The sequence below is a fragment of the Capra hircus genome, chromosome 4, assembly GCF_001704415.2.
Source record: "Capra hircus breed San Clemente chromosome 4, ASM170441v1, whole genome shotgun sequence".
Classification (NCBI taxonomy): domain Eukaryota; kingdom Metazoa; phylum Chordata; class Mammalia; order Artiodactyla; family Bovidae; genus Capra; species Capra hircus.
Window position 1 is genome coordinate 53,567,237 of NC_030811.1, and position 23,620 is coordinate 53,590,856.

Below are 23,620 nucleotides of genomic sequence, written 5' to 3' on the forward strand. Positions count from 1 at the left end.
ACAAAATGCCAATTCTAACTTTCCATAGAGAAAGAACCAGACTAGCCTGACTTGGACCAAGTGTCTGCTTTGCTCAGATCATTTTGGCCATGGAGGTCAAACCCCCCATCCCTGTGTAACTACATGAATGGGGCTACAGGATGTCTGGAGGATGGGTGGTATCCAGGTTATATGTGAAAGAAAGGAATCCTTCCAGGTAGAGGACCTGGAGATGTCAGCTGTAATCCTTTCCTCCTTGTTTTGAAGAATTCCACTTCAAGTTTCATAACACAGTCCAACTCTTTCCATTGGGTTCTGCTTGAAACAAGTCATGAAGCTGTCCTGAGCCTCGATGTTATTATTTCATATTATTGTCTGACAGCCTGGGTGCTCTGCAGCACTAATTAGCCTCGTCACCTACACTTTTGGCTCCATCTTTTGTAAAGTATACCCATTGCTCTTGTGCCATTTTGGAGCTATTAATAGGACTAGCCTTCAGCGAACCTGCAAAGTAAATGAGGTTTGTGTCTGGCAAACTCCACCCTTTACCCCTGGGTTAGTTCTTGCCTGCCTCCTGTTGTTCCTGTCTGCCGAGTCACTTCATGGAACCACCCTGTTGAGACCTACCAGCCCTAGTTTCTAGATCTTAGCTTCTTCCCCAGTTCATCGCCAGGCTTTGCATTCTACAAATAGGCTACACATTATGATTCATATGAAACAGCACCTGTCAAACCAACCTGGTAGGTTGCACGGAAACCCTTTCTTCTGTGATTCACCAAGATTTACTATGACTTTACAGGTAGTAGATGCTTGGTTTTAAAAGGGCTTGTTCTTGAAAATGACAGCTTATTTAATCTAGTAATCTGTTTTTATTTATTTTATATTTTTTAAGTATATATTTTAAAGTCTTTATTGAATTTTTGTTACAATATTACTTCTGATTTATGTTTTGGACTTTTGGCTATGAGGTGTGTGGTATTGAACCTGCACCCGTTGTGTTGGAAGGTTAAGTCTTAACCACTGGACCACCAGGAAAGTGCCAGTAGTCATGTTTTAAATAGTCCTTTTGAGACCAGCAGCATAATGCCTTTTCCCAATGGAATTTCATTCATGAGATTTTGACCAAGTTGAGGAAAAAGTTTTTGGACAAGGTTCTCACATAGGTGAGTACTCTCTCTGACTGGCAGAATCTAACTTAAACCTCATCTTATACCTCCTTGACATGATTTTATGTAAATATTGGGATACTGTCATTGTAAATCCTTTATAAACCAGCAGAGCCTGCTGCAAAGAAAATAGTCTTTGACAGCAAACCCAACAGAGATTCCTTGGTTAGGCCCCACACCAGGGAAGTGGCTTGGCTATTTTTAATTATTTATTAACAAGTCTGGCCCATATAAAATGCTTGGTTGTTATTAATTTTATATTGAGTTTGTTTTATGCCAAGAACGTATCATTCAAAGAGACTATTCTAAATGACTAAATGTTCTAAGAAGAGGTAACTATTTAGACACTTTTTTTTTTAAATTCAGCAAATCCAGACTGAGGGCCAAGTATGTGCCAGGCATTGCCAGGTATCAGAAAGATGGTGGTGGCATAAGAATGTGAGCTCTTTCTTTGCTAGGTGGTTCTCAAACAAGGCCATGGTGCTCCCAGGGGACATCTGGCAGTGTCTGGAGACATTTCTCATTCTCATGACTGGAGCCTAGCAGAAGCCAGAGATGCTGCTGAACATCCTACAAGGGCCAGGACAGTCCCCACCACAAAGGGTTATTGGCCCCAATGTCAGCAGTGCCAAGGCCAAAAAAAACTTGCAGTCGACAATGGGGGGCCTGGTAGTCTTTGAGCAGAAAAGTGTCAGAGGATGTGGGTGCAGATGCCTTCATCAACCCAAGAGGAGGATATCTCACCATATTAATGGGGAGACTGCCCAAAAGCTTTGTGGCAACAATCAATGTTTTAGAATTGAAAATCCTGTTTTAAATGTATTAGGACAGCTGCTGAATGGATGCATCTGGGGGCTCAGTGGTGGAGAAACCCAGCTGTCCCCCCGCATCTGCTCAGCTGACCTTGCAGGAAAACCCAGAGTCTTCGGTCACAGCCCCAGTGATTCCCCTTGGCTATTTTCCTGCATCTGAAAAGGTTCATTTCAAGGTCAGTATTTCATCTGATAGTGCAAGAGGGAAAAGTCCAAAGTTCCACCTAATTTCTCATATAAGTTCAGTGTCATATGATGATGGGAAATGCAGTTGGTTATAGGAAAAACCCTCGGCTAAGAGTGGGAGGCAAGTGCTGCTGACTGTCTGGGTAACCATGGACAAGCTGCCTGTCCTCCAGCCCCAGGGAACTCTGGGGCAAAAGCTCAACTAGAAGAGCCCCAGGTCCAGAGACTTACTTGTAGCCGGAAGTGACTTTAGTCTCCCAGCCTCCTCTACTATGCATATAAAGCAGTTAAGAAAAAAGTGCCTTTGATACATGAGTCCTTTTCAAATAAAAGTATAAGAATAAAGTTATAAGTAAGAAAAATGACAGACTGAGCTGATATGGTTTTAGTCTGTACCCACAACTCTCTACTAGGGTTACTTTGTCCCCAAGCACTATCTGGAGACATCTGTGGTTGGTCCAACTGAGGGGTTGCTACTGGCATCTGTTAGGTAAAGGCCGGGGATGTTGTTGACCATCCGACAGTACATGAAGATTTACCAGCCCCAAATGTCAGTAGAGCCAAGGTTGAGAGACTCTGATGTGTACTGATAAGGAAAAGCAAAATTTCTCAACTGTAGCACATCATGAATAGCACTTTCTGTTTCTTATGGTCTACAACTGGGCTGAGCTGGTTATACACTTGGGCGGTGTCTATACTGACCCATCAAAACAGGCTTGTTATGAAATCACCAGGGAATACTGTTTTCCAGATTCAGCAGATATGAGACAAATAACATCCTGCTCATTGAGAAAGAGCCAAGTCGGGGGATACTCACTAAACGCCTGAGATTTTTCTTGACAACTCTCCTTGCTCTTGTTTTTACTGGGTGGCTATTCCTGGGCTATTTGTCAAACAGACCTTATCTCCTATAATATCATCTTTTTCTGTTTGGTGTGGTTTTTGAATTCCAGGCAGACCAGGCCTAGTATAATAGTCTTGGACAGACATTCTTCCTGTCTGGGGTATTTTCTTCCTGTCTAGGGTATTTTAGTTACTGCCCTAAAGTTTGCAAAATATTCTTTTTTTCTGAAAAGATATTCTTGAAAATCAATATCATTCAGAGAATGGAAAAAGCTGATCACTGACTTTTCACGATATGGGACGTTTCAATGGGAGAATAAAAATCATAATTCAATCCCAAATTAGAAGACTCCAGAGAGCGTACTCTCAGCATTTACATACAGCCTACTGTCTAGAGATTGTTCTTGTGAACCCAAAAGAAAACTGAACAATCTATCTGCCATGAAAATAAACAAAAGCCCATCACAAAGAGGAAATTAGGCAGTGGGCCTAAAATAATGTTTAACTAACTTTACGTTCCCTTCTGTCGCCATTTTGCCGATTTCTGGGGAATGTGTATTTGTGGGGACAATAAATAGAGCTATTTGCCATTCAGAAGTGCTTGCCTGCATTTGTTTGGCTGAAGAAATGGGACAGAAGACAGTGGGGATACATCATTGATGGGAAAGGATGTTGTTGAATAATTATTTTTTAAATATGGCAAAAATTTTAGAAAATCTATAATTAGCGTGTCCTGGACTTCCTGAAGCATTCAGTCAACTAGTTTCCATCTTATCAATGGATAGTAAACACTATATAATAGCTACTCTCCCAGTTCCTAAATATTGCATTTTTATTTTTACCCTAAGGTGTGTAGTTATTTCCCATGTGATTTCTTCAACTATGGGAGGTGTTCCAGATAGGAATTTTTCACTCCCTTTTTTTTTTCTTGCATGACCTACAAGAAAAGAAGGCCTTTAAAAAGTCAAACACCTTCACTGGCCTTTAGTTGTGCCGTTTGCTCTTCTTGGAATGTTCTCCCCAAGTTATCTGCCTCCCCAGTCAACATCATCAGTGTCCCATCAGCCCAGTCTAGTGAACTCCTATCCATCCTTCAAACTCCGATTCAAGTATCATTTTCCCCAGCCTTCTCAGAAGAATTTATTACTCTCGCACAGTATACTACCACAAGATGCTTATTTATGTTGCCTGATTATTCTGGTAGGTGAAACCCTGGAGTGCAGGAAGGTCTCTGTTCCTCTGATCTATTTTTACTTTGTATTTCTGAGGACTAGTACAGTACCAGGTTCAAAGTAGGCAATCAGCAGTTAACTATCAAATAAATGAGTGAATCATGAGTGGGTAAATAGGTGGATGAACTGGGAAATAGTTCCTCTCTCTGACATCGTTCCCCTGCTAATGTGTAATGCCATTTCTGAGAAAACCAAGTCTCCGTATATGTGTAATTTGGTTTCTGTCATTTCCTCTCTGTTCCACTGGTTTGTTTTTACTGCATGATGCTTTACTTTTTTTAAACTATAGAAGTCTCAAAATATAGTTGAATATATTTTCTTACATTCTTTTACTTATTCAAAATTATCATGGCTATTTCTTTCTGTTCTATTCTTCCATGTAGGTTGTAGGGTCATCTTGTCAATTTGGGGGAAAGCATTATGAAAACTTTGTTGAAACTGCATTGGATTTAAAGCTTCATTTGGAAAATAATTGATATATTTATAGTATTGAGCATTGTCATACATGAATATAGAGTGTCTCCTTACTTATGTTAATTATTTTATAATTATTTTAGATTATTCCTGATGCTGTGAATAGTCTTTAATTTTTATGATTTAACAAAATGAGAAACTGTTAATATGTACTGATTTCTTGTTATTGCTCTTATATTAAGTAAACTGGATAGCTTTGTTCTTTCTTCCAATTACATATGGTGTATTTCTTTGTCTTGTTTTAGTACGCTGGCTAAAACTCAGCAGGATAATGCCCAAGAGAAGCTTCTATAGCATGCAGCCTTATCTTTCTGCTGACTCTTAAGGAAATTATTCTGATGTTTTATCTTTAAATGTGATGTTTGTCATGTGCATATCATAGACATCTTTAATCAACCATTTTTAGAAGTTCCCTCTTTTCCTAGTATGCTAAGTGCTATTAGTATGAACAGGTATTGAATTTTGTTAACTGTTGATATTCTAATTTTTAAATGATTTTTTGTTTTCTCTCTCTTGTTATTCTTCTGAATTCTAATAATATGTCAACTACTTTAAATCCCTGAAATAAGCCCTCCCTTGGTCATGACATTTAAACAGAATGCTATATTCAGTAGGATTTTTAAAGGATTTTTACATTTATGTTCATAATTGAATAGATGTATAATTTTACTTTTATGTGTCATTCTTGTATGGTTTTTGAATCAAGACTAGCTTCATTAAGTGAACTGTGAAACTTTTCTTTTCCCTCTGTAATAGTCTGTATTGGCTAGAAATTGTTTTCTTAAAAGTTGGTTAAATCTAACAAGATTATTTGGAATCAGTGGCTATTAGATTTAATTAATTAAATCTAATAGGCATAAGTGAATTTAGGTTTTTTATATTATTTTGAGTCATTTTTGATAATTTATATTCTCTAATAAATTATCCATTTCACATAACTTTTAATTTTGTGGGTAGAAAGTTCTCAAGGTTTTGTTTTACATCATTACAGCATCAGCAATTATGTCCTCCCCTTTAGTGTTTGTGCCTTTTATCTTGATCAATTCCCTAAGGTTTGGCTATTTTGTAAAACTTTTTTAAAAAATCACCTTTTAGTTTTTTTAATCCTTTTGAAAATTTTTCATTCTATTTCATTATATTCTACAATAACCTTTTTTGTTTATTTGTTTTACTGTTTGAATCTTCCATGCCATTTTTTTCAACCTGTTTTTAAGTCCTCTGAAATTAGTCATCTTGTTATTGTTTTTATGGAGAGGCTTGATTATATTGGCCCATGTTTCCCAGTTTTCTTGCTTACTGTGGCTTCTTGAATCCCGTCCTTTCCCACTAGGTTCAATGTGCTTCTTACAGAATAATATAATCCCTAGGTATATCTTTGACTGAGGATCTGTGAGTGGAAACTCTTGGCATTTGTCTGAAAATATCTTTCTTTCACCCTTGCTTTTGAATGGTGATTGGCTGTGTATAGAAGTTAGATTGACAATAATTTTCTCTGAGGACTTTGATGAAATGCCTCTGTAATTTACTTTTCTCTTTTGGCTGAGGAGAATTCTGTTTTCCTCCTAATTACTGTCCTTTCGCAGGTAACTGTTTTTGAGGATTTGCTTGTCTGTTTAGTGTTGTGCACTTCCACTCTCATCTGTATAGGTCTAAATTATTTTTTATTCATCAGTTTTGAGACTCAGGTTTTTTTAACCTGAAGATTTTGTGTCTCTTAGGAATTCTGGAAAGATCTCAACTGTTTCTCTTTTTGAATGTTGCTTATATATATGCCCTTAATCCCATCATCTCTCAGCTTTTCAGGATCATCCCTCTTTTGCTTCTTTCCTTTCTGCATCTCCAATCTCTTCTACCTATCACATCAATCTCATTGACAAACTAATATATTCAAATGTCTCCCAAGTCAAGTGGGCCTTAGGAAGCATCACTAAGAACAAAGCGAATGGAGATGATGGAATACCAGTTGAGCTATTTCAAATCCTAAAAGATGATGCTGTGAAAGTGCTGCACTCAATATGTTAGCAAATTTGGAAAACTCAGCAGTGGCCACAGGACTGGAAAAGGTCAGTTTTCACTCCAATCCCAAAGAAAGGCAATGCCAAAGAATGCTCAAACTACCACACGATTGCACTCATCTCACATGCTAGTAAAGTAATGCTCAAAATTCTCCAAGCCAGGCTTCAACAGTACATGAACCGTGAACTTCCAGATGTTCAAGCTGGATTTAGAAAAGGCAGAGGAACCAGAGATCAAATTGCCTACAGCTGTGGATCAGAAAAAGCAAGAGAGTTCCAGAAATACATTTACTTCTGCTTTATTGACTATGCCAAAGCCTTTAACTGTATGGATCACAACAACCTGTGGAAAATTCTTAACGAGTTGGGAATACCAGACCACCTCGCCTTCCTCCTGAGAAATCTGTATGCAGGTCAAGAAGCAACAGTTAGAACTGGACATGGAACAACAAACTGGTTCCAAATTGGGAAAGGAGTATGTCAAAGCTGTATATTTGTTGCTCTGCTTATTTAACTTATATGAAGAGTACATCATGAGAAATGCTGGACTGGATGAAGCACAAGCTGGAATCAGGATTGCCGGGAAAAATATCAATAACCTCAGATATGCAGATGACACCACACTTATGGCAGAAAGTGAAGAAGAACTAAAAAGCCTCTTGATGAAAGTGAAAGGAGAGAGTGAAAATGTTGGCTTAAAACTCAACAGTCAGAAAATTAAGATCATGGCATCTGGTCCCATCACTTCATGGCAAATAGATGGGGAACAATGGAAACAGTGAGAAACTTTATTTTGGGGTGCTCCAAAATCACTGCAGGTGGTGACTGCAGCCATGAAATTAAAAGACACTTGCTCCTTGGAAGGAAAGTTATGACCAACCTAGACAGCATATTAAAAAGCAGAGACATTACTTTGCCAACAAAGGTCCGTCTAGTCAAAGCTATGGTTTTTCCTGTAGTCATGTATGGATGTGAGAGTTGGACTATAAAGAAAGCTGAGCACCAAAGAACTGATGCTTTTGAACTGTGGTGTTGGAGAAGACTCTTGAGAGTCTCTTGGACAGCAAGGAGATCTAACCAGTCTATCCTAAAGAAAATCAGTCCTGAATATTCACTGGAACAACTGATGCTGAAGCTTAAACTCAAATACTTTGGCGACCTGAGGTGAAGAACTGACTCTTTTGAAAAGACCCTGATGCTGGGAAAGATTGAAGGCGGAAGGTGGAAGAGACAACAGAGGATGAGATGGTTGGAAGGCATCACTGACTGAATGGAGATGAGTTTAAGTAAGCTCAGGGAGTTGGTGATGGACAGGGAAGCCTGTTGTGCTGCAGTCAATGGGATTGCAAAGAGCTGGACATGACTGAGTGACTGGACTGGACTGAACTGAACTGAACTGAACGTCTCCCGTCTTTTATTTTTAAAAAGTCCTTCCAGGGCCCATTCCTTACCTGCCTGGAGCTCTCTTGTTGCTCTGCTGGACATCACAGCCTTCCATGCCTCCCAGTTATCCTCCCAGTTCCCTCAAGAATGACTTCTGCCCTCAGTGATCCAGAGACTTCTTTTGTCAAGGTTGCCAGTGACTTCCATGTGTCTGAGTCACAGTTGAACCTGCAATTGACTGGACCTCTTTCCTGCATTCAACCTAGAATTGGCCACTCCTTCCCTGAAACATGCTTCACCTCTTGACTTCTAAACCACTTTACTCTTTTGGTTCTCTCCAAATGCTGGTGCATCAAGGGGTTGGGGTTAGGCTCTATTTTCTTCATTTTCTACTATCTCTAAGAGGTTTTATTTTCCCCCATTCACACAATTTTACATTCCATATATTTGTCAAGGTTGGCCAAATGTAGACCTCCAGTTCCTCCTCCTGTGAGCTATTGAATTCGATGTAAATTCCTGCTTAATTCTATCATTTGGAATCTCAGCAGCATTTAACCTTTCACTGCTCAAAACTGAAGTCTTGAATTTCTCCCAAAAGAATGTCTTCCATATCTCAGCAAGTGGCATCACTATCTGCCTGCTTTCTAAAATGAGAATCGAGGAGTCACTCTTGATTACCCTCTCCTTCAAAGACCCACATTTATTCTACAATCAAGTCCTTTAAATGCTAACTTCAAAATAGATCTCAAATCCACTCACTTCCCATCTCTACCTCCAATATCCTGGTCATGGCCTCTATCGTTTCTCAACTGAACGCTACTACCTAGTTGCTGAATCATTTCTACTATTAATACTCTCCCTTCCATTTTCAACACAGTGGTCAGAACATCTTTTTTAAAAAAATCATCGTCCTACTTGAAGTCCTCCAGGAACTTCCTGTTGTACTTGATCACAACCAAATCCACACTTGTTAAGAAAGCCTTCAAGGTGCTGTCTTACTTTCAGCCTCATCCCAGTCCCTCTCCCCTTCACTCTGGTGTTCTGGCCACCCTGACCTTCTAATTCTTCTAATCCCATTGACTGCAGCACAACAGGCTTCCCTGTCCATCACCAACTCCCTGAGCTTACTTAAACTCATGTCCATTCAGTCAGTGGTGCCTTCAGTCAGACTCCTGCCTGAAATGCTCCCTTCAAAGCCCCCACCAGACTGGCTTCTTCTCTTCCTTCAAGCAATTTGAGGTCACCCTTTCAAAAGAGGACTTCCTGACTGTCTTGGATAACACAGGGGCCTTCTTTTCCATGCCTTTTTTTTCTTTTCTTTCTTTTTGAGATATATTATTTTACATATTATTTTATCAACCTTGCAATTTCAACAGTATATGTGCAATCAACGTTGTTGCTTTAATTAACCATCAGGAGCCCCTCACCTCCAGGGTCTAATGCCTGATGATCTGAGGTGAAGCTGACATAATAATAATAGAAATAAAGTGCACAATAAATGTAACACACTTGAATCATCCTGGAACCATCCCCTGTGAGTCTGTGGAAACATTGTCTTCCATGAAACTGGTCCCTGGTGCCAAAAAGGACTGGTGCTTTAGAGCATCTCTGCTAAAATATTAAGAAGCCTTTGATTGCTTAATTTGTAAACTGTTCAGCTTTCAGTAGGACACTTTCCTGAGGAATTCTTTTAGAACCACGTTTCATGTGAGTGGGCCTCTCGCTAAATCGTGTATTTTGGCTCCGAGAGAATGCAAGCGCTCCCTCAGATAGAGTCTCTGCATTCCAACAAGGGGTGCTTTGTCATATCTTGGTGTCATTTCCTTGCAGCACTATTCTCCATTTTAGTCAAAACAATTCTGAGAGGTTTTTCTTTTCCCCTATCATGTTTCAAAGCAGAAATAGTATAATGGGGGAGAGTTTGCATGTGATAAACTGCAATACCAAAAGACTATTATAACACAGTTTTATTGCATAAAACCATGGTCAGAAGTTTCTCTTTTTGATTGGCTAATTGATCACTTTCTCTGCCCTGACAAATCTGTAAGTGCCATCAGGAGGGAACCAAATCTGTTTTGTTTGTCACTTTATATACACCCAATTACTAGCATATGTAAATAAATGAAGATCTCCAAGTGATGCTATTTTTTCTGAAGTAGAGCTCTGATGAGCATCTTCGCAAATTGTGACTGTAGTTGTCATCTTGACTATATAGGCCTGTTCAGGCCTCCCAGTTTCTAAAAAAAAAAATAATAATATTGTCTGCATGTCTTTTATCTGTTAACGGAGGTTTAAAACTTTGAAAGTCCTTATAGAAACCATATAGTCTCATGATATTTTAATTTTGTAAAAATTCCAAACCTCTTCGCATTGATATATATGCCCCCAGATAAACTGCCTGTGATGGTTTCTGGCTTAACCACAGCCGCATTTGCTTTCAAGGCATCCCCTGACTCTGTTTCTTGATGTTTACTGGTGCCAGAGAACATATATTTTTGTTTTGTTCTGTTTTTGTTTTAAATCATGACTTAGTCCTGTCACAAGAGGTTGTACATAAATAATTAGAAATAAGACCATCTTTACATCATGATTTTTTCAAAATATTTAACAACTGAGTTGGGCACCAACCAGCGAGGCTGGCACTCTGGCCAATCAGAAGGAAGTTTCAACTTACACACTCAGAAGCTACACAGGGTGGCTTCATTTTCAGAGTCAACTCCCTCCTTTGTTTTGTTTTGCTCTACCCATGCCATGTGGCATGCGAGATCTTAGTTCCCTGACCAGGGATCGAACCTATGCCCCTTGCATTGCAAACACAGACTCATAACCACTGAACCACCAGGGAAGTCTCCTCTACCTTTTTTTAAAGACTTTTCTTGTTGTTGTTGTTCAACTGCTTTGTTGTGTCTGACTCTTTGTGACCTCATGAACTGCAGCACACTAGGCTTCCCTGTCCTTCACTAACTCCCGGAGTTTGCTCAGACTCATGTCCATTGAGTCAGTCAGTGATGCCATCCAACCATCTTCTGGAAGTGACTTAAAGCCTTTGAACCTTGTAATTATCCTATGCATGCATGCATGCTAAGTCACTTCTGACTCTTTGCAACCCTCTGGACTGGACGGTAGCCTGCCAGGCTCCTCAGTCCATGGAATTTTCCAAGCAAGAATACTGGAGTAGGTTGCCATTTCCTACTTCACTGGATAGGACAACTTTGGTCAAAATGCCATAGTAACTGAGTTCTGCCTTCCAGAACTTGCTGAACTAAATGCAGGTTATAGCGACCGGCTCAGGCTATCTTCCGTTTGTCCATGTAGTGCTTTTTTAGGGATAGTGAGTGTCTTGTTCCATAGCTGATGGCATGGCCCTGTAATTTTATCATTTCTCCACATTCCTTTTTGGCTCTAGCTTGGGGCATGAGGCTCAGTGGAGAATTTTCAGAAATCAAAGTGCATCTGTTTTCTCCAGGTCTGTTTGCAACTCAACATCACTGGAAAGAAAAAGCCCAGTGAGGGATGCTTACTCCCACACAGGCATTTGTTTCTTGGTGTCATGCATGTCCAAGGCCACCTGCCTCCGAGTGACTGAATTTTCTGACACTTTTCTTCGTTTTGGCTTACAGGTCCACACATTCCGAGGCCCTCACTGGTGTGAATACTGTGCCAACTTCATGTGGGGGCTCATTGCCCAAGGGGTCCGGTGCTCAGGTAGACATGCAACTTTCTTTCTCCTTTTCCATTTACATAAAGTGTCATCATGGTTACATGGAGGGCATCTTTTCAGAGCTGGGAAATAGGCTCAGATTATTAGCTCAAAAGTCTAGCTTTCTGGAAGACTCAAGGCATCTCTGTGCTTAATGGAAAAACTGTTCTAGGTGTTTGCCAGAGTGAGAAGGAATATCTCACATTTAGGCAAGAAAAGAAAAAAAAAATCCAAGCAAGTCTATTTTCTTACCCATCTACCTGCTACCCAAAATAGGTAGGTGTCCTTAAAAGAAAAAGAAACTTGATTCCAATGGAATTGCATAGGTAGAAAAGTCACAGTGCTTTTCCATCCCTGTTTTACTACACAAAGCAGGGCATAAAAATAATAATGTAAGTGAACAATTACTTCATACCAAGCACTGAGCTAACACTTTCTATTCATCATATCATTTAGCCTTACCAACAAACCTTGTGTGATCAGTCGCTCAGTCATGTCCAACTCTTTGCAACCCCATGGACTTTAGCCCCAAACATTGTGGGAGATGCAATTATTCTCCCCATTAAATAGATGAAGAAACTGAGCCTTATTAATAATTGTTCATTGCCCTTGGCCACACGGTAAGTGGTGGAACTTTGATTTGACTCCAGAGCCAAATTATTCTGCCATCAAATTAGCAGTGAAAATACACACGTTGAATGCATATCACATATTTTCAAAATACTTTGAAACCCTAGGTGTTTTTCCACCTAGAACTGGATGCATACAACCATTGCTAAGTGCACACAACACATCTTATTAAGATATATATAACAACATAGAAAAGAATTGTCAAATTAATGTGTAACTGGGCTTCCTAATTCATCATGCCAGGCTTTTTCTGGCAAACACTTCTGGCTAGGAGCAAGAAGAACAGCCTCCTGTGATATATTGATTGGGTTTCCACTAATAGCTTAACTGACTTGTTTGTTGCTAGAGTATGATTTTAAAGAAACAATTTGTGTGAAGCATTTAAAATAAAATAAGTGGGCTCCAAAATCACTGCAGATGGTGATTGCAGCCATGAAATTGAAAGATGCCTACTCCTTGGAAGGAAAGTTATGACCAACCTAGACAACATATTAAAAAGCAGAGACATTACTTTGCCAACAAAGGTCCATCTAGTCAAGGCTATGGTTTTTCCAGTAGTCATGTATGGATGTGAGAGTTGAACTGTGAAGAAAGCTGAGTGCCGAAGAATTGATGCTTTTGAACTGTGGTGTTGGAGAAGCCTCTTGAGAGTCCCTTGGACTGCAAAGAGATCCAACCAGTCCATCCTAAAGGAGATCAGTCCTGGGTGTTCATTGGAAGGACTGATGCTGAAGCTGAAACTCTAATATTTTGGCCACCTGATGCGAAGAGTTGACTCATTGGAAAAGACCCTGATGCTGGGAGGGATTGGGGGCAGGAGGAGAAGGGGACGACAGAGGATGAGATGGCTGGATGGCATCACCGACTAGGTGAACATGAGTTTGGGTAAACTCAGGGAGTTGGTAATAGACAGGGAGGCCTGGCGTGCTGCGATTCATGGGGCCGCAAAGAGTCGGACACGACTGAGCGACTGAACTGAACTGAATGACATTACATTAATATGATCTATTTCCCACACTTGAACTTACTTACAAAACAGAAACAGACTCACAGACATAGAAAACAAACTTATGGTTGCCAGAGGGGAGAGGTGGGAGCAGAGGGATAAAGTAGAAATTTGGGAGTAACATATACACATTTCTATATATAAAATAAACAACAAGGACCTACTGTATAGCACAGGGAACTCCACTCAGTATTCTGTAATAACCTCTATGGGGAAAGAATCTGGAAAAGATGTGTGTGGGTGTGTGAGTGTGTGTGTGTATATATATATATATATATATAAAATCTGGAAAAAAAATCTGAATCACTTTGCCATATATCTGAAACTAACACATTATAAATCAGCTATACTGCAATAAAATTTTTAAAAATTAAAAAAGATGATGTATTTCCCCATGCTGCCCATTTTGGTTCACAAGATCATGGGACTTTAAATCCTTCCTCTGCCTGGAAAGGGCTATTTCAGCTTCTGTAGAGAGGCAGCAGTCACTGGTGGTGGTACCTGGATGGGTCCAGGAGTGCTCATATAGGCCGGTTACTCTACCTGCCCCCACCCCAGATCTACGAGGCAAGCAGGAAACATAAGTTTGGAGACAGACTCTCCAGAAGTGTTCCAGAGACCTAGATTACCATGAAAAGCTTAGTCATCAAGAGTTACAGAGTATCTTACATCTCAATCACTGAGCAAAGTGTTCAAATATCTGCTTTACTCAGTGTTCATTAATTCAACCTGTTTAGAGTATATCCACCAAAAATATCCCTAATTGCTTGTATTATCCAATTTCAGCAGGAAATTGGTCCAAAGTCAATATTATGAGAACAAAACTTTGGAATTCAGATTAGCTGTGAACAGCAACTTTCTCTGGGATAAGAGGGTTTTTTTTTTTTTTTTAAATAAACCATATTCTAAGGCTATGTTACTCTTCTCCAGTGACCACAGCTTAACCTCATACTTCCTCTGAGCAGCAGGAAAGCTGAAAACTGACCATTAAATGTTTGGTAGATCCATCATTGCCTCTCACTATTTTACATATTTCAAATGTTTTAAAAATTAACTAGACTTTATAGCATATAGAATTGTATTAGTTTGCAAAAACTGAGTATTTCTGTATTTATTATAAAACATCTTTATTTTAATAAAATATCAGTATTTAACTCTACATAAAAACACTGTTATTTCAGAGCTTGAAATGAAGTTTATAAAGAAATTAAAACTAGAATTATCATATAATCCAGCAGTTCCACTTCCGGGTATATACCCAAAAGAACTGAAAGGATTGAACAAATATTTGTACACCCATATTGATAACAACATTGTTCATGATAGCCAAAAGGTTGAAACAACCCAAGTACCCATCAGTGGATGAGCAGATAGATAAAATGTGGTACATATGTATAGTGGAATAGTATTCAGCCTTAAATGCAATGTTCTTCAGGAAATTCTGCCATGAACTACAATATGAATGAACCTTCAAGGCATTGTACTAAGTGAAATGAGGCAGTCACAAAGGGACAAATACAGTATGATTCCACTTATATGAGATATCTAAAGTAGTCAGATTGATAGATGCAGAAGGAAAAATATGCTTGACAGGCTCATAAGGAAGAAGGCCCCAGGAGTTATTGTTTCATGGGTACAGAGTTTCTGTTTTGAAAGATAAAAAAGGTTTGGAGATAGTGATGTTAGTACATAGGGTGAAGGTACTTAATGCCACTGAACTGTATACTTAAATGGTTCAAATGGTGAACTTTATGTATATTTTACCATAATTTTTAAAAAACGTTTTAAATGAAATTTGTAAGAATTCAGTTAGTAAAAATGACTAATGAAATCACGTAAAAGTGGCTAAGCGGGCATCCTTGACTTTTCTGTCACCATATTTGCTGTTTCTTCTATCTGACTCTCACGTAGCACTCCCCATACTTCAGACTTTGCATATATTAACTTATTTGATCCTCATGATAACCCTAGGAGTAGATCATGGTGCAAACAAGAAAAGCAGTCAACTCTATTTAGCTCAGTTCACCAATATTTATATTCAGTAGATCAAATGTTATTGACATTTACTTGAGCTTTGTTAAATTTCTCATGTTGATAAAGCTAAGATAATTAGAAGTGGTTTTGTTTTTAGAAAGGGATAGACAGAACTCACCCAGTAAAACATGACATGAAAAGCATATAATGACAAAAATCATTTATTGATGATTTCGCAAAAGTTTATATCCTCTTGAATGCTTGGTGTGGTTAAGTGCTTTTTTAAAAACAGTGAAATTATAATATTCATTATCATGTGTTTATAATATGTATATAAAAGATAAAAATGATTTTATTATTATGCTTTACACCTATGAAAGCAATATTAGAAGGTATTTTGAATAGACACCAAGTCAACTTTGAACATCTTCAGCATTAAATTTTTATTTTCCAGAATGTAGACTGTGCCTTGTTATTGTTAGAGAAATTCCATCAGTGGATACCAACTGCTAATAAGGCTTTTAATATGTGCATTGAACTTAAAAGCTCCTTTTCCGCTTTGGATCTTGATATGAGCTTTATAAATAATTGCTCTCATCATCACATTGCATGGCATTGTTCTAAACTGTAAACTCTTGAGTCCTCCCACCAGTGTCCAGTTAGACAGTATTTCCACTCACAGGTGTCAAAACAAGGCAAGTAGAAAGGACAATGGCCTACTCAAACAGCCCAGCAAAGAAGACAGGAGTGGAAAGCATGGGCAATTCTCCAAGAAGGCAGAAGAGTATGCCAATGGTCATGGGGGTCTCAGACCAAAGACAAGAGATTCCTACAGACAGTGTAATCATGTCTTCCACAGAAGGAGTGTCACAAAGTCAAGGAGAACACCCTAGCAGAAGTCCTAGGTGCCCTTTATGGAACATGATTTGCTCTGGGAATCTAAACCCAAAAGCCTTCAAACAGATGCAAAGGTTCCAGTCCCAGAAGGGGAAAAAACATACAAACAACCTAATTACCAAAACTGTCTCTGTGAGATGTCTCTTTTCTTCTCAATAAGAGAAGGCATATTGAGAAAAATGGAATTATTTAAGTTTCATGAGTACAGATAGATTTCATACTCATCACCTCTAAGTGGCATGGATGTTCCAGAGAGATACAACAAGCCCTGGGGGTGTTTTCCTTTTTTTATTTTTGGTAACATATAATTTGTGTTGAACTTTTACAAAACAGCCAGGCAAGACTAACATGGCTTCTCTTTTTACAGACTGTGGATTGAACGTACACAAGCAGTGTTCCAAGCACGTTCCCAATGACTGCCAGCCTGATCTCAAGAGGATCAAGAAGGTGTACTGCTGTGACCTCACGACACTTGTGAAGGCTCACAACACACAGAGACCCATGGTGGTAGACATCTGCATTCGGGAAATTGAAGCAAGAGGTTTGGAAAAAACTTATTATAGTGACTTTCTTTTTAGTGTTGTCAAGGAGACTCTATTCTTATAATTGTTAAATTGACTCTCCACTATTGATCTCAGGGAAAGGGTCTGCATGCACACACACAAACTAAATCCAACCAATGACATCAATTTCTGTTTCATATAAAAACCATGCGTGCATGCATTTTAGACACGCTTGCCAAGCATTCATTATGTACTGCACACTGGGGACATAAAAGTTATAGTTTATGCCTTTAAGAAATTCACAGGATAGTATACAGAATCAGGGGTGCAAATAAATAAATCTATGAGTGCATACATGCATGTGTGCTAAGTAAATGCTGTGAGTACATGTGTTCAAAATACCATGGAGCCACAAAGAAGGACATTTTAATCTTATCTGAGGAGAGTTCAGAAAGGGTTTATGGCAGAGGTGAGGTCTAAATGGAGTCTTTTAAAATGCTTCTTTTAAAAAAAAGTTAAAAAGTTCTTGGTCAACACATGTATTTTCTACCACATAGAAATTTATTGCTAGTATTGATTCTGTTTATTTCAAAGAGGAAAGCTAAAGATTGAAAGATTTATCCACCAAAAACTGAGAATACAAGGAAGGTGGGAACATTTCAAAGAAAAGATTCTTTATATTATGCTTGAGTCATCTTTCTTTTATTTGAGCTTTGTTTGGCCACTTTTCAGTATCAAAGTGTTCAATGATGTGGTGGTTATAGTGTAGTTGGAGAGAATTTGGATTGTTGGATGTAATTTGAGTAACTGGAAAGGCTTTTACAAGTGTTGCCATGTATGTACCCTACTATAGCTGGTACCATTGTTGTGTCCAAATTGGCTCACTATATGCTACAGGTATTTATGCATTTGCCAACTATCCCATTCTTTCCAAAACAAAAGATGATATTATAACTTGTTTTCCCAAAGCTTTTAGAGATAGGAAGTGATTCCCTCTTCCATGCAGGCTGAAAACTACAGCTAATCTGTTCCCCTAAGACTCGCTCATTTCATCTCAGATTGTAAGAAATGCCTCCTGCCTTTTGCCTGCTGGGTCTGTTAGAGTTGAGTAGGGGCTTTGGGATCTGGTGAGTTCTTGATACAAGTTGAGGGGGTACCCTGACTCTGGATGAGTAGCTGGGAAGAGCAGCCCTGGGTACTGCTGTTTTGAGGGTCCTGCTACCCCAGAGGGTCAGATAATCAGCCTCTCCAGAGCTTACCATCAGGACCTGCACTTCTCTGAAGAAGCTGGGATCATCCCATGGTGATCCTCATCAGAGACTGCCAACAACTAGAGACAAGTGACTACCACATCTGACGGCTAATGTGTCCACGGAAAGCACGGCACTAAGCATGTCTAGTATAAGAGCTAGAATAGCACAAGTTAGGAATCTGTGCTTGTCACAGCAAAGGGGCTGGAGCTACAGGCATTAGGGTCCCATGCATGTGAGCAGAATCCAGAGAAGGGGCTGGAAGGAGTTCATGTGACGCTTCCATTTCCAGCTTCATTGCCACCACTGCCAACATCTTATCCCATCTTGAATCCATAGTCAATTTCTTATTGTTCTCCAGATGCCTTTATGGCCATTTGTTTCTGCATAATGTGGCAGAGTGAAAAGATCATGAACTTGAAGTTAGATTCCCAACCATTTCTCATATCAGCTACAGTATGACCTTGGGCAAGTTACTTACTCCATTTGAATATCTGTCTCTTCATCTTCAAAGTGAACAGAATCAGTTGTAGCCCATAAGGTGATTGATTCATGCTTCCATGATGACTCAGATGGTAAAGAGTCTGCCTGCAATGCAGGAAACCTGGGTTTGATCCCGGGGTTGGGAAGATTCCTTGGAGAAGGGAATGGCAACTCACTCCTGTATTCTTGCCTAGAATTCCACAGACAGAGGAGCCTGGCAGGCTACTGTCCATAAGGTTTCAAGGAGTCAGACACAAATGAGTGACTAACACTTTCACTTTCTTTTCTTTCATCTTCAGAGTGAACAGAATCACTTGTACCTCATAAGGTGCTGATCCAGATAACTAGCCCAGTACAGGGCCCAACATATAAGACTCAACTGTGTTATTTCTTTTTTACCTGGTATGACCCAATCCTTTAACTCCACCTCCAAATCTGTGTGTCTGACCAATGTACTTAACCCAGATGCTTTCATGCTATCACAGAGACCCCAACTAACAGTGACATCAACAAGATGGACACCTCTCTCTCCAGCAGCAGTCCAGGGCTGGTGGGGCAGCTGCCCAGGGGCAGGAATTCAGGCCCCCAGCTCGTTACCCCATCATCTCTGAGTGCTGCCCTCCTCTGTATGGTCCCAGATGGTTATCACCATCTCATCTGCATTCCGGCCAAGAGCAAGAGGGCATGCCCTTCAAGTCCATGGGCAGCACTGTACACATCACTTTGCTCTCTTCACATTGGCCAGGATTTAATGGCCTCTGCAATGAGTGTTGTTCTAAAAAACCAAAGGTTTCATCACAGCAGAGGAAGGGAGAATTAATATGGGAAGGGAGGCGGCAGCCTCTGCTAACTCTGGCAAAGTCCAGCCCATCCCTCATGACTTCCTCCATTTATTTATTTATTTATTTATTGTTACTATGGATCATTTTATCATCTTTATTGACTTTGTTACAATATTGGTTCTGTTTTATGTTCTGGTTTTTTGGCCACGAGACATGTGGGATCTCAGCTCCCTGACCACAGATGAAACCCACACCCCTTGCATTGGAAGGTGGAATCTTAACCACTGGACCGCCAGGGAAGTCCCATGACTTTCTTAAAGACAGTTCCTCAGTAAGACCTTCCCTGCAGCCTCTTCTATCAAAAGGCAGGGTTAGTGTCCACTGCACTGTGCTCCCAAGTGCCACTGTGTACTCACCTCTGTTGCAGGGTGGGTTACAACTGGACCAAGGCATGCTTAATGCATCACCAACTAGAACCAAGCCTCATCTATGGGCCAATTCAGTTGATCACTAGTGGCACCCTAGACAACTGTCCTGAAACAAATTCTGAATCTGAGTGGGGCTCAGTAGGAGAGAAAGCTGAGGTCAATGAAGAGTGTCTCTGATGGCCATAGGAGAGAGGAGGGGCAGTATCTGTGCCATGCATTTGCTGTCTCTGATGCAGACCTAATGTTGCTTTTGTTCAGTTGCTAAGTCATGTCCAACTTTCATGACCCCATGGACTTCAACAGGCCAGGCTCCTCTGTCCTCACTATCTGCCAGAGTTTGCTCAAATTCATGTCCATTGAGTCAGTGATGCTATCTAAACATTTCATCTTCTGCCACCCTCTTTTGCATTCAAGCTTTCCCAGCATTGGGGTCTTTTCCAAAGAGTCAGCTCTTTGCATCAGGTGGCCAAAGTATAGGAGCTTTAGCAGATCCAGTGCCAACTTTTTTATATATGGCAGATAGTATACATGAAAAACAGAAATGTACTTTAGTTACAATGCTTGACAGACTGTACTGCAGCAGCAGTAGAAACTTTTTATTTGCTTATTATGACTGTAGCTATAGTTTGATAGCAGCTAGTTTTTGATATACAATGTCTGAAATCTTATCCTCTATCCTTTCTGATACTTTGAAATGTCCTAACAAATCAATAAGGTCTAGGAGCTGCACCCACATCTTTTTCTTACCCTAAATATACAGTGATCAAGTTTCTAGACTCATTCATTAGAATTTTATTTTCCTGCATCTATTTGTATAATCATTTATTTGAAGGTATTCCCTGGTGGCTCAGAGGTTAAAGTATCTGCCTCCAATGTGAGAGACCCAGGTTTGATCCCTGGGTTGGGAAGATCCCCTGGAGAAGGAAATGGCAACCCACTCCAGTCCTCTTGCCTGGAGAATCCCATGGACGGAGGAGCCTGGTGGGCTGCAATCCACGGGGTCACAAAGAGTCGGACATGACTGAGTGACTTTACTTACTTTACTTATACCAATTAAATCAACCATATGTAGTTAAACATTTAACATACTGTCATTTTTATGATGATGAACACGTAGGCTATAACATTTGGATAGTTCTAGTAAAATCAGGATAAGATGAACCACACACATGCGTACTCGTGTACCGAGCACCGTGCTACATGCAGCATGGCATATGGATAGAGAGGATGCTGGGGAGAAAATAGTTTGCTGAAGTGAAGTCTCATCCACTGTCAGATGAACAAAGGAAGCAGGACATCATGACTGCTGAGAATCTTAACCTTGGGTTCACTCTGCAGAGCCAGGCAGGAGGAATACCAGACCCCGAGGTCTCCACTGCCACACAAGCAATGAAGACAGATGCACGGAAACGGAGACGGACATTTCAAGTTCTGATGTGATAGTGTGTAATATATAAGAGTGTGCCTGTGTGCATTCGTTTCTCAGTCACTCAGTTGTATCCAACTCTTTGTAACCCCATGGACTGTTGCCTGCCAGGCTCCTCTGTCCATGGAATTTCCCAGGCAAGAACACTGGAGTAGGTTGCCATTTCCTCCTCATGGGATCTTCCTGACCCAGGGATCAAACCTGTGTCTCCTCCATTGGCAGGCAGATTCTTTACCACTGAGCCACCAGTGAAGCCCCTAATAAGAGCACTGACTACATTCGTTCATTTCCTGATAGCATGCAGTGTAGATAGGAAATTATATTCATTTTTAGGTGCTTTAGGAAGCTACAGTTAAAATCTCTCTCTTTTTTTTTTACAGGATTAAAGTCAGAAGGCCTTTATAGAGTCTCTGGGTTCACAGAACACATCGAAGATGTCAAAATGGCATTTGACAGAGGTAGGCTTGCCCTTTGCATGTATGTATGTGTCAGTTGCTCAATTGTGTCTGACTGTTCATGGACAGACCCCATGGACTGTAGCCCACCAGGCTTCTCTGCCCATGGGATTTCCTAGGCAAGAATACTGGAATGGGTAGCCATTCCCTTCTCCAGGAGATCTTCCCAACCCAGGGACCTAACCCGGGTCTCCTGCATTGCAGGCAGATTCTTTACCATCTGAGCCACCAAGGAGGCCCCAAACTTGCACTTTACTGAGTGCTAAATGTCTTCTCCTTAGCATCTTCTCTTTTGGAACCAGTTTTATTCATAATGGAAATAGGGTTTTAGAGCTACTAAGAGCTGTTCTTTAGGAAGCCAGGAAGTAATGTTTTATAGTTCTCTCATAGTTCTCTGATTTTCTGGGGAAAGTGTTTTTTAAAAAGTCTTGGACAGTGACTACATGGAGAAGTGAGTTTTAAATGCTGCTTGAATGATCAGGCAGCCTTTGGTGCCATTAAGCTTCTTGACTTTGTTGCCTAACATTTATGATCTGTCACATGGCACCTGGTACCTTCTGCATCCTCTACTGCAGATCCCATTTACTCCTCTCCTCCTCCCGGAGATCCAAAGAGGAGAGCATAGGGATGGGGGTACCCCTGGCACTGAACTAGGGGAAGTTTAGGAGGTGACTCCTTTTCTTCTTGATGACTGTGCCATACTGTCCTCCAGGCCATATTCTCACTTAGGCCAGATATCATGAGCTAACTAGGGAACTCATGAAAAATACAGATCAGCAGGGGCCACCCTGCGAACTCATTCAGGAAGCTGAGTGAGCCTAAGAATCTGTATCTCCTTTGAATGATCCAAATAATTCTGATACAGCCAATCAGAGATGGAACCTCTGGCCCACTAGATAGGTCCTCTGCTCTGTAGAATAGTAGATGAGGTCTTTGATGATCTATCTGCATGCTCATAGCCACAACCTCCTCTCTATAGACTTTGTACCCTAGCAATACTGAAGTACTTCCCACCTCTCTTCATGAACAAGCACCTGGGGTCACCTTGCTCTCTCCATCTGGAATGTGTTCACAATTCTGCCTGGCAAACACTTAATTGCTTTATCAATGTTAGCTTAAGTCCTCCCTTTTCATGACTTTTCCCTGACCACCCCACACTGACCTAAGAATTCCATTTCCTTTTCCTCTGTCCCCCTCCATGTTTCCACATTTCTCCAGCAGAGCTGTCTTCCCATTTCCTTGCAGTTGTTGAGCTCCATGCCCGACTTCCAATCTAACCAGAGTTATTTGAACAAAAGTACCATTGGCCTTCTGTATCTGCAGGTTCCATATTGGTAGACTCAACCAATTGTGGATCAAAAATATGTTTTTTAATTCCAGAAAGTTCCAAAAAGCAACACTTGAATTTGCCACAAGCTGGCAACTATTTATGTAGCATTAACACTGCATTAATATTATTTACATAGCTTTTACATTGTATTAGGTATTATACATAATGTAGAGATGATTTAAAGTATACAGGAGAATATACATAGGTTATACGCACATACTAAGCCATTTTATATAAGGGACTTGAGCATCCCTGGATTTTGGTACCCATGCAGCTGGGAGTTCCTAGAACCAATCTCCCATGGATACTGAGGGACAAATTTATGTCTTTTCTTTAATTCACTAGGGCTTAACAGTGCCTGGCCCATGGTAGAGTCTCCGTAATTGTTTGTTAAATACATAAATAATGCAATCAGATGGCCTATCTGCTATACTCTGTTTTCTGTACAGTAAGAGCTTTTTAATCCTCAGAACCAAATTTACTGAGACATTTGTTCTTTGTTTCAATTTTCTATAAAAAAGATAATGCTAATAGTCCCTATATGATTGAAAAAATTTTATAGATTGTGACAGTTAAATTGGACCGATATCTACTAATGGTAAAAACAAAAAGTCAAAATATGTCTTCAGAAAGATTGCAAAAAATAGTAAGAAATATAACATTACC

The 23,620-nt window shown here is 40.1% G+C and overlaps 1 protein-coding gene across 1 annotated transcript in view; it reads left to right on the forward strand.

The window, feature by feature from the left end:
• CHN2 (chimerin 2) overlaps positions 1-23,620 on the forward strand; it is a 340,146-nt gene that overhangs the window by 305,094 nt on the left and 11,432 nt on the right. Inside the window, exons 8-10 of the mRNA XM_018047100.1 lie at positions 11,711-11,795; positions 16,665-16,838; positions 21,550-21,627. Coding sequence (XP_017902589.1) covers positions 11,711-11,795; positions 16,665-16,838; positions 21,550-21,627 — 337 coding nt within the window. The remainder of the gene's footprint in view (positions 1-11,710; positions 11,796-16,664; positions 16,839-21,549; positions 21,628-23,620) is intronic.